Raw genomic sequence first — 12,134 nt, 5'->3', positions numbered from 1 at the left:
TTGAGGAAGTAAATTTCACTTTAATGAAGGAGGTGAGGTGTGAAGAATTTACAACCTAGAACCTGACTTCAAGTTTGGGAAAGCTGTAAAGAAAAGAAAGTGGTATTGATTGTAACATGTATTTAAAAATACTGGGTGTGGTGGTGCACACCTTTAATCCTAGTACTCAGGAAGCAGAGGCAGGTTGATCTCCATGAGTTTGAGGCTGGCCTGGTCTGCACAGTGAGTAGCCAAGGCTACATAGTGAGGCCCTGTCTTTAGCAAACAAATAAATTGACAATCAAATGTTTCCTGGAGGTAGGAAGACAGCTCTGGGTTTGTTCCTTGAATGTATTTTAAACTGGGCAGATGAGTTCTGTCCTCTAATAGTCCTCTTTACTCTAAATGTCCATAGTTTTATATAAATTATGTATGTGCCTCTGTGTGTGGGGGAGAGAGTGCGCGCGCACTTCTACATGCATGGGAAACCAGAGGAAGATTTGAGGAGTCTTCTGCTATCACCTACCACCTTACTTTTTTGAGACAGATTCTCTCACTGAACCAGAAGCTTGCCCATTTTAAGCTAGGTCAACTGACCATCAAGCTCCAGGGTTCCACCTCTGTCCAGCCTCCAATAATGAGGTTCAGGTGTGTGCACCTCCATCTAGCTTTTTATGGGTAACTCAGATCTTCTTACTTTCATGCTCTAACCCCTTGGGCCATCTCTCCCCTCGGCAGAATTTTGTTTGGTCACTGACAGGAAAGAAACAAGAGCTGGCTTTGAGTTGAGGGGTCCACAAAGGATTAGCAGGTATCAACCACTTCTGTGAGAGCTGTGAGAGCAAGAGCACAGTATGCTGCCCTCCGTGCCTCCAGCTGCCGGTGCAACTGTCCACGGAGACTCTTTCATCCGACCGACTCGGTCCTGCGCTTCCCTCTGCAGCAGATGCGATCCTGACCAGAGAGAAAGTGAGCAGTGATGCTGAGCTGACTGTGGACTCGGCCTGCCCGCATCTTGTTTCTGCTTGCTTTGCCCAACTTAGATCCGAGCCCTTCTGTCCCAGGGATGCTATGGCTCTCATTGCTTTGCAGTGTGTTCTTTCCCACCCTCCTCTCACATCTTGGGGGTGGGGGTGAGGAGAATGAACACTCATTTTTTCCCCCCAACAATTAAAGCTGAAGCCCAGAGTAGAGGGGTTTGCCATGGCATCATACACAGGGAAGGGCCTGAATCAGAAAGGCCACCTAATTTCTGATGTGCAGTTCCATGCTTCTTCAGTTTGACTGCCTTGACATGTGGTGATAAGAGACGTTTTGATGAAATCTAAGTAGTTCCTGTTATACAGTGTTAGTGAATTGCACGTTGGTCTCCTCCTCCAGATTGGAAATCCTTAGTCAGAGATGGTACTCCTCATGTCAAGACATGATATGATATGGGATATGTTTCCACTGATGATGGGACAGGATGGAATGGGTTGAACAGATGTATATTTGTGTGTAGAGTCCAGAGAATAGCATCTCTGGTGTCATCCTCAAGGATGCCATCTACATCCTTAAGTCAAGGGCTTTCCTTGGCCTGGAATTCACCCATTAGGCTAGCCTAGCTAGCCGTTTAGCTCTAGGGATCCTCCTGCTTCTGCCTCTCCTGGGGGAAAGTCAAAATCTGATCCTTATGCTTGTTAGGCAAGCACTTTATTGGTGTAAGCTAGCCTCCTCCCCTCACCCACTCCCTGAGTCACGTTTATTTTGCTGAGGCTGGGGGAGGGGCCCTGTATGAGCAGACTCAGAAGGAGCTGGAGATTCTATTCAGTTGAACTCCTCCTTGCCTTATTTGACTAGCTGGTGGTCTCCCTGTGGACTGAAAATCTTTTCCAAGGGGCTTCCTGGGATAGCTTAGCATCCGCGTTTTACAAGGTCCCGTACTCCAGAGCCTTGAAGATTGCGAAATGTTTTGGGTAGAGTTGTGCTTAGATTTGGCAGAGACTGCTAGAGTCAAGGTTAAAAACTATTAAGTCCCTACTCTGTGCCCAGTGTCGTGTTTGATGTGTATGGATACAAAGAACCCTGACCTAGTCCCTGCCCAGTGGGGGCCCTGAGAGTGAATATGTGTTTCACAGTTAGAGGTGCTTAGAAAGTACTTGCTTGGTGATGTTAACTGAGTTAGATTAGCTTTATTTTAAAAGAAAAATTCAGAGGGACGGGGAGGGAGGGAGAGCAGGAGAGAGAGAGAGATCATTAATATAGTCCCTTAAGAGACATTGTGCCTGCCTATATTGGCCTATGAGTACTCTGGCATGCAGAGGTCCCCAGACTGTGGTCAGCACTGTTGAAGGCAGAGTTCCTGCATTGAGTGGAAGTGTGACCATTAAGGCCCCTTCCAAAGTAGGCTGTTAGAGATCATGCAGCCAGCCCAGCGGAACTGGACCCCAGGCCTTCAGTACTTGCTCTGTTGAGAGCACTCTTGGGGGACAAGATTGTAACACACCAGCAGGTTCTGTCTCTGATTTCAGTGTCTTCTGCTTCGTTTTGTAGAGTCTCTGCCCTATGGAATTAGGGCGTCAGGATAGTGAGTGTGTTCTCCTTTGCACCTCTGCCAGACTGAGGGCACAGGACTTAGAAACAAGATGCAGGTTCCTCACTGGGAATTTGCATTAAACTTTAAACCCCTTTTCACTCCATGGGCAATTACAGGAACCCTTCTCCATTTGGGATGCCCTGTCCAGGTTTATTCCTTTTAAGACTCTCATTCAGGTAAGGTAGCTCATAACCTTTTAACAGCCAAGGAACACAGGTTCACAGAAAGATTTCTCAAGGGGCACCAAAGAGCTCAGAATTTTAAACCCAGGTACTCTGATGTCTAGACAAAATGACAAGGCCAGCCAGGAGTTTGGAAGTGATGTCATATTTCAGTTTTTATCGACTAAGAAGTCAGAATAAAGACTAAGAGCTGGAGTTATAAAGAAGGCAGACTTGGCCAGCTTCACAAAGGTATGTCTAAGAGAGTGCTTGAACCCAACAGAATGGATGATAGCCTTGTAGTCATTCAGTGCATGCCTGTGATGCCAGCATGTGGTAGTGGTTCCTCTAGAGGCCTTGGGTAACTTCTCTAGAGACAAGGCACCACCTCCAGTAGTGTTCATTCTCAAATGTGAAAGCACTAAAGTATGACCCTTCAGCTCCTGTAAGGTTAGCAAAGTGAAGGGAGCGATGGGGTGATGATTCTGGGGGACATCAGGGCCCCTTCAGGAAACAATTCCAGAGAGGTAACACTTGACTTTTGATGCAATCATGGGAAAGGAACCAATATGTAAAACTTCAGAAGAAGAACACAGAGCCCAAGTAGGCAGAGGTGAACTTGGGTTTGAGGAAAAGAATGGCCCAGGGAGGCTGGAAAAACACAGGGATAAAGTGATACAAGATGAGGTAAGGAAGGCACCTTGGTGCCTTCTGGGTAGCTGGGCATTAAGCACTTGCTACGGAGGAGTCTTTCTCTGCAGAAAGAAGACAAGAAGGCAATGTGGACTGGGTATAGACTGTGACTATGTGACCTGCTCTCTGACCTCTGGCTGCTTCTGTAGCATGCTCACTGTTATTCATGGTGACTATAATTTGTTTCTCTTTGAACTATCCACGAAGACATCAGCAGCCCTGGCTTCTCGTGTGCCCTGGAAGGACCCAAACAAACTTATTTTGTTTTTGCAGGAGGGGGAAAGTGGGTCAGGCTGTTTTGGCATTTCAGGCATAGAGCCCCGGTTCCATGGCAGGCTCTGGTCTCCATGGCAATGAAAAATAGCGTTTGTCATGTCTGTTCCTGGTTTGAATTCCAAACTCTGGGCTCAGCAAGCTGCAGGAAGGCCAGGCAGTGGGGAGTGGGGCAGATGGAGGCTCCAACCATTGTGAAGAAGGGTCCTTCTCATTGGCTCGAGCCTGAAAAGGCCTTTGCCCTGACGGGCCCTCTCTTTCTCCATCACTTCTGGACCATGAATGCCAGTGTCAGGGCAACTGAAGTTCTGCTTTTCTCTCTTTGACCCAAGACTTCACATGGACTGTGCCCTTGTGTCAGTTATTCAGCTAATTCATCAGCAGCTGAAGTCATCACTCAGACTCCCAGCAAGTATGTACCCAGTGGGAATAGGGCTAGATGGTCTGGCAGTCACCTGGCACCAAGTGTTTAACGGGCTGTGTCACCTTTCAATTACTTCATAAGATTTTTTTTTTTTTTTTTTGGAAAATAATTTTAAACATTCCGTGTTTTATTTTTCGGTTGTATCTGTTTGTGAGCACAGGTACCACATGGAGTCCAGAGGTCAATCTCGGAGGTTCTCCTTGATCATTTTCCACCTTATTTTTCTTTGAGATAAGGTCTCTCACGGAACTGGGAATGCCCTCATTTGGCTGGACTGGCTGAACTTCTTTCTGCCTCCCCAGAGCTGGGGTTATAGGAACACATTGCTGTATCCAGTTTGTGGGTGCTAGAGATGGAACGGTGGGGCCCTTAATGACTGTGTGGTGAGCGCTTTACCATTGGAAGCATCTCCCCAGCCCATGCTCCTTGGATTAGAATTGAGAAAGAAGAACCAGTAAGTAAAGCCTGCTGACCACTGGAAGCACCCTGAATTATTGACATTAAGTCCACAGAGTTGTCATCAAGTCATTTAGAAAAAGTGGAGGGAGCAGGATGTGTCTCTCAGTCCCTATTTCAGTTTAAGAGGTCCATTTGGTGTCAGGAGGAGCCAGCCTCTGTGTCTCAGAGGGGAAAGTGTATTTCTGGCAGGCTGTCTGTCTCCATCACCCACCTACCCCAAGTGATCACAACTGCGCCACGAGATATAATCGGACATTCTTCCATGGAGGGAACTGGCTCCAGGGTGGAATCTTGCCAGGTTAGACTTCAGGTTATAGGTATACAGTGAACAGGTTCCATCTGTGACCATAGGGAGCTAGCATAAAGATAGCAGTACTTTTCCTACCATTCCAGCCTCAACTCCATCCAGTGTTCTAAAAAGAGTGCATGTTGGTGCTAAGTTACTGAGATGTGCCCTTGCATCTGGGGGAAGACCGATTTTTAAAAGTAGCGATTGATTCCTCTCTAGGAAGGAGATGTCATGGGAACTGTGCACTCAGCTGGGATTGTATGATTTATGCCTTTGCTACCATCTATGAAGTCCTAGTGGGTCTGCCCATCCCCCGTCCTGTGCTGTGGTTTTTGGTGGGTGCAGACATTAAATTCAGAAACTGTTAATGGACAAGCAAGAAGGAGAGGAAGAATAACCATCATCTGTAGTCCTCCATAGACTCTGGAACTGGTATAGGCAGACGGGCTGACTGATGGAGGCATTTGCAAGCATCATGTAAATTCTTTGCGGAGTGTTACACACGCACACCTGTGGCCTTCCTATCTCAGACACATGAACACAGGCTGTGAGGAAATTCAAAGGAGGGTGGCTAGTTCACATGGATGTTTGCAGTGGAATTATGGAGAGCTAAGGAAGATTGTTGATGAGACTTGAGGATCAGCACTGAGATGGGTCATCTGTGGATCAGTACAAGAATCAGCTTTTGCCTGATGCTCCGAGTAGCAGGGAAGGGTGAGGGGCCTGTGAGTGCTAGTGATAATTAGCAGGAGACCCCAAGTAGGGGGTGGAGGGTGGGGGGATCCCATTAGGTGCCATTCTCCTCTACCACATTCTCCTGCCCAGGCATCATCAGTTCAGCTTCAGCTTTCTATACTAGCAGGTCACATAATGAGTTCAAAGTGATTTTTACCATTCCAGTGAGTCCATCTACCTGTGACGTTATAATGAAGGCTCTGTGACCAAGGGCATACAGGCATATCAATTCTATCTCATTCCTTCAAAGGCTGCTCCTTGGGCATAGTGGTGCTGCAGCTTTAGAATAGTACTTCTTTAGGATGCAGATTCTGAAAATGATGCTCTGAAAAATCAGCTAGCGATGGTATGGGGGGGGGCAAGATGAGGATTCTGTACTTTTAGGAATCACACTTTGTGTTGCTGACACCCCCCCCCCCCCCAGCCTACTTATGGTGTCCAGCAACATTTACATCCTTTACACCTAACCCAACAGACACCAACAGGCCCGAGAGACTGAGGAAAGAGGCCAAGAGAATTTAGTGTACCCATTTTGGTGGCTCAGCTGTTTATAAGGACCAGTTGTGCATCAGGCGTTTTTCTAAGTATCTTCAAATGAGAAAAATGAGAGTCAAGAACCAAGGTAACACAGAAAGCAAGTGGCTAAGTGGGCCTTCAGCTGGACTTGCTTGTAGGTGTAACCAGCTTGTTAAATAAGAAACACAGAACCTCTCATGACGCATTGGCATTTTACCCTACCCTGCTGCTTTGAAGTACAATGCCCAGATTTCAAACGTAGTGCTCTCCTGGTGGCAGTGCCCTGGAATATATCAGAGAGTCATTTAAAAAAGTTACCAGTGTTCCTTTGGCAATGAGAGGATTGAAGCTAGGCACTCAGTCATTAAGGGAACTTTAGGGCTGGGACAGGGAATCTGATGGAGGGAGAATGAGCTAGGGCTGTGGTGCAGGTGGGACTGCATGATCACAAGCTCGAAGACCTCAATCCAAAAAGATGAAGGCACAGGACGTCCAGAGTGGCAGGTATATACTTGGCAGTATCTGGAGCAGAAACAATCTTCCATAAAGACAAACACATAAACTTGAATAAAGAACACCAGCTGACCATTGTGCTGGGCTTAGAGTTCTGAAAAATGCGCGGGTGGCTGATCAGGGAGCTGGCGTGCTGACAAGATCTGCCTGTGCCCACAGGACCTCGCTAGGAATAAGGATGGTGAAGGCAAGCCAAGAAAAGGGGTGCAGTTGCCAGGGTATGTGAGGTGCCGGTTGGAGAACCTGTAAAGAGGGTTACTTTGTAGAAAGAAAACCTTTGTCCACCTGCTGTCTTCCCCCATTGCTCAAGAACCACGGCTAGACCCAAGTCTAGGGAGTAGGCTCTGACCACACATAGCGTGAGATGCTGTGGTTAGGCTTCGGGACGTACTTTCTGTCACAAGGTAACTGGGACAGAAGTGAATTAGTCTTGGTCGCCAGACTTACACATAGGAGAGGTGGGGAAGGCCCAAGTATCCTCCTGGGTTAGGGGTGGCCAGCAGGGTCTTAGTGGTCCAGGGAGATGAGGTGATGGTAGGACTCTCCTGAGCGTCAGTCAGTTCAAAACTGTTTCATGTGCAGCTTCTTGTCACTCTGCGTTCCACACTATTCAAGACTTTCATTCTCTTCATGCTGATTTTTCTCTTTTCTTTTGTCCTTTCTCTCTGCTCTGCCTTGACTTCCATGCCTTGACCTGGAGAGCTAGCTCCAACACATTTTCTTTCTTTCTTTTTTTAATACCAATGTTAGTTTCTTTCTTTCTTTCTTTCTTTTTTTTAAGATTTATTTATTTATTACATAAATAATAATGTAATCTGTCTGCGTGCCAGAAGAGGGCACCAGATCTCATTACAGATGGTTGTGAGCCACCATGTGATTGCTAGGGATTGAACTCGGGACCTCTGGAAGAACAGCCAGTGCTCTTAACCTATGAGCCACCTCTCCAGCCCCTCCAACACATTTTCTGAGCTCAGTTCTTCAAGAAAAGCTTTCTTTTCCTTCCCTTTCTCTTCTTTCTTTTTTTTTCTTTCTTTTCCCTTTCTTCCTCTCCCTCCCTCCTTCCCTCTCTTCCTCCCTCCCTCCCCTCTACTTTCTTGGATTACACCACCTGTAGCTTATATTCCAATGACAGGAGGTTATGTCTAGCTCCGCCTCACTATAAATGTCCTAAGCACAAAGCTCTTTTCTTATTCACCTGTGTGAACTTGAGTGCTTAGCATTGTGCCAGGTGGCCAATAAATATCTGTGGCACTATAGTGCTATGCACACAGTCATAACACCGTGGCCAGGTACTTACTCTCCTGTTACTCAGTTTTCCGTACACAATGTTCTGTCTCCATATTCCTGCACGCCAGAAGAGGGCACTGCATTCTCATTATAGATGGTTGTGAGCCATCATGTTGTTGCTGGGAATTGAACTCAGGACCTCTGGGTGAGCTGCCAGTGCTCTTAACCTCTGTGCCATCTCTCCAGCCCCTACTCAGGTTTCTTAAAAGCCAAAGGTTACAGAAAGAACTCTTCCTGAATTCAGGTCATGGTCTTGTCTGTTGAGCCAATACTGGTCTTGCTCCCTGCAGTACATGTAAGGTCCTTTTGAGCACATCCCCAAGTATAATGTCAATAATATTGTATTAATATTGCTTGTAGGATCAGGTTAAGGGAACACAATAGAGTTTGGAAGGTAGACTGCTATACAAAATGTATAGGAATTGGTTTTATTTGCTTAGCAGCTTGTCCAAATCTACAGGACAGTGTCTGATCTTTTAATTCGTTTAGCAATGCAGCAATGACTCTGCTGTGGCACAGAACTATGTTTCCTCTTGTATAGACAAGGACTGGAGCAGAGGCCAAGCATGGAAGGGTTGATGACCTCTTATTATTCTCAGTGTTTTTGAGGAGCCACTCAAATAATAGCTAAAGCTATTGGACAAGTCCAGATAGGGCATGTTGAGAATCTGGGTAGAACCCCAGGACAGAAAAGGAAAGATGGGATAATGAGCCTTTGGAAACAGAATGAGTAGGATGCAGTGGGGTGGGATGGGATAGGTGCCACTTCTAAGCAATGAAAGTATCTTTGGAAAAAGGCAAGGAATGGACAGAGGTCTGGGAGGAAGATGGCCAGATATTTGGGAGCTGAGACACTCAGGAGACATCTATCTGGAGGAAATATTTACTGGGCACAATATTGTTGGGCCAGATTAGCAAGTGTGTGTAGGGCTGGTGGCAGAGGACACTCGCCCAGTGACAGGTCGAAGTCAGAGAGTAGTGGCCACAGAGGTGAAGAACACATTTGAAGAAGAACTAAATTCTAGTTTGGGTAACATGAGAAGATCCGAGGGACCAGAGAGATGGCTCAGTGGGCAAAGGTGCTTGCCACCAAGCCTGAAGACCTGAGTTCGATCCCTGGGACCCACATGATAGAAGGAGAGAACTAACTTCCTAAAGGTGTCCTCTAACCTCCACGTGTGCACTGTGGCATGTGCACATACATGTAGAAGAGGTCATGTGTAGAGGTCAGCGTACAACTTGCAGGGGGTCAGTTCTCTCCTTCCTCCCTGTGGATCCTGGGGATTATACCTGGGTCATCAGCTTGGTACAAGAGCTCCGCCATTTCGCTCATTCCATTCAGGTTATTCCTTGTGTACTGTGTCTGGAATTAGCTTTTGCTTTTATACCTGTGATTTTGTTTGTTTATTTTACCTGCTTTTTACTTATGAGCAGGCACTTGTGGTCTAGAATCAGACTGTATGAAAATGGCCTTTGTTTCAGGGAGGTGGGAATGGTCTTTTGTGTTTGTGATGGACAGGTGTTCCCTCTTTTTTGGAGGGCGGTGGGTGAGTGGGTAGGAAGATTGCTCCTGCATACTTGGCCATAGGCTACAGTTGAACCAAGATAAAGGTGCCTTTCTTGAATAGGTGAGCACCTGGGTCTCCCTTCCCCACGCGCTCCCAGGGGACTGGGGTGTCTGATTCCGTCAGACACGTGGCAGCTCAGCTTCTTGAATTGAAGGAAAGGAATATAACTTCCTTTCCCCAGGGTTCACAGTACTGAATGGGGTTAGAGTCAGAAGAAAAAGGATGGAGTTGCATGGGAAGAGAAATGGGACAACTCTCTCTGAGAGACATTTTAGGCTTCTTCAAATCATTGGCAGACAAGATTTAAAATGAGCTCTGTCTGTTCAGATGAAGCAAAACCATGGGCATTCTGCATCCATTTATTGTTTTTTTGCTTTTTCCCTGATCTTTCTTTCTCGGCTTCTCTAAGAAGGTTCAGCACTGATCCTTACCCTCCTTTTTCCCCTCCCCAGTGGTTGCGCATGTGGACTCTCTCTCTCTCTCCTATATTGAGTTTATCCAGGTGGTGGGGTATGGTAATCATTGCAAATGTCTCCAATGGGGCATCTGAGGTTACAGCCAGATCCTCATGCAAATGTCACTGTCCTCCCCGCTGCCCTCTACTTCCTGAGGCAAGGCCAGAATGTGGTTTCTGGTTTCCTGGCTTATCCAGTGCACTGCTGAGCAGGTGGGCAGGATCCTGCCCCCTCTGACCACCTTGCTCTGTGGCTGTGCCGGCTCACCCATTGTCCCTTCCCATCCCCCGCCTCTCTCTGAGTTGTCGACTTCCCCTTTTGCCCATCCCTTTCATTTCTCTGCCCTTCCAAAAATTAGCAAAATGAATTCCATTTTCTTCCTCTCCCTTTTCAATTCATTACCTCTTCTTCTACCCTATTGAAAACGCAAGCCAAGTTTCAATTCTTACTGTATTAACAGATGGTATGCCTAGGTGTGGCCGGATTTGGTTCCGTGGGAAATGCAAGGAACTTTTTAGCGATGACTTTGGGGTGGGGTGGGGGCTACGAGAATGAGACTTTGCCCCAGTGGAACAGCAGCATAACTCAATAGAATAGCGTGAATGGCTTACAGCTGAAGCAAATTTTTAGTCTTCCCTTTGATCACTTACTTCTGTCTAGGGCTTTTGCCTTCATTTTTAAACTGAAGGATAATGGCACTTGGCATTATTAGCTGGGTTGAATGCCTTAAGACACATGGTATGTGGGCCGGTGAGATGGCTCAGGAGATAAAAGCACTCACTGCCAATCAAGTGGCCTGAGTTTGCCCCCCAGGACTCACACTGTGGAAAGAGGAGGACAGACTCCAGCAAGTTGCTCTCTGACCTCCAAAGGCATACATGCAAAAGAAAATAATGACTTTTTAAAAAGACATGCCTATGAAATAATACACATGTGACTACTTTTAGAAGTGAGATTGTCAGCATGGACAAAAGTGTTGAAACATCGTGTTTATAAAATGAGCTGGTGGTTCTGAGTGATTGCCGATGATTCTTTCAGGGTCTAAATTATTTTCCCTAATAGCTTTTCTGCTCATAGTAAAAGCTCACACTGGATTGGATGGGGGAGATTGCGGGATGGGTGGGTGATTATTTAAATACTGCTGGTTTCTAGTCCTGTTTTTTTCCCTTTTGACACTGGCACTACTGCTCCCTGCTGGCCAGTGGCAGCATTACAGTATGGGCGAGTTGGTAGCTGGGCCCCTCTCTCTGGTTTTCTCCTCAGCCTGTTGCCTGGGCTCCCTGAGCTGGGTCCTTTGCATGGGTTTCTGGCCTGCCATCACGGACAGCCTTCCTTGCTTCCTCCTCCCTCTCACCTCGTTTCCCATCTCCATCTGCCCCTGCAGTACTGCCAGTAACTCCAACCGCAGCACGCCGGCCTGCTCCCCCATCCTCCGGAAGCGGTCCCGCTCGCCAACACCACAGAACCAGGACGGAGACACCATGGTGGAGAAGGGCTCAGACCACTCCTCGGACAAGTCCCCATCCACCCCGGAGCAGGGTGTGCAACGCAGTTGCTCCTCACAATCGGGTCGGAGTGGTGGTAAAAATTCCAAGGTGAGCAGACCATGATGGAGACCCAGAACCCCCTGTTAACTAGCTGCAGAAAGGTACTGGGTACTCATGTGACTACTGAACAGCCCCTGTGTCTATGTGGTCAGGTCAGGTCAGGGCCGGCAAGGAAGACCTCAGTCTAGGCACTCAGGGAGGGTCCTGAGCCACGTGCTCTCCTCTACCCCACTTCCCATCTCTCTGTAGGATCTGAGGAACTTCATGACCCTTGAGATTTAGAGGGGTCTGTGGGGATCAGGAGGGATCATCTGCTTAATCCTTCTTTAAATTAGGCCCCTTAAACTGGTAAAGGGACATTATTTGGGATAACTGTATTGCCAGAAAGAGAGGCTTCAGGGAGTCTTCCAGAGTGCTGTTTTTAACCTCCTCCTTGGCCTTCACCCTGCCTTACCTTTGTACCAACCTATTCATCTCGCAGAGAGGATAGTCCCAGGGCCCTTCCATCCCTCTTGAGCCCGTCCATCCTGCACCCGCACACCCGAGCACTCAGGCTCCCGGTCCAAGGGTTAGTGCAGAGCCTCACCTGGTTGTGGGTCCTCAGAGTTCTCCTTCCATTCCCAGGCCTCTCTGGCAATCAAGAGGCCCCTCTGCCCAGGT

General features: G+C 47.4%; 1 protein-coding gene across 13 annotated transcripts in view; it reads left to right on the top strand.

Annotated features, from left to right (window-relative positions):
* The window catches only part of Gramd1b (GRAM domain containing 1B), a 128,558-nt gene that overhangs the window by 77,619 nt on the left and 38,805 nt on the right, over positions 1–12,134 (top strand). For all 13 annotated transcript variants that reach the window (XM_036194396.1, XM_036194393.1, XM_036194398.1 and 10 more), the window contains one exon: positions 11,312–11,522. In XM_036194396.1, the coding sequence (XP_036050289.1) occupies positions 11,409–11,522 (114 nt within the window). In that variant the 5' untranslated portion in view covers positions 11,312–11,408. Of the gene's footprint in view, positions 1–11,311; positions 11,523–12,134 lie in introns of those variants that run through there.

The sequence above is a fragment of the Onychomys torridus genome, chromosome 7 (genome assembly GCF_903995425.1).
Source record: "Onychomys torridus chromosome 7, mOncTor1.1, whole genome shotgun sequence".
Lineage (NCBI taxonomy): Eukaryota > Metazoa > Chordata > Mammalia > Rodentia > Cricetidae > Onychomys > Onychomys torridus.
This window is presented reverse-complemented; position numbering and strand designations above follow the sequence as displayed.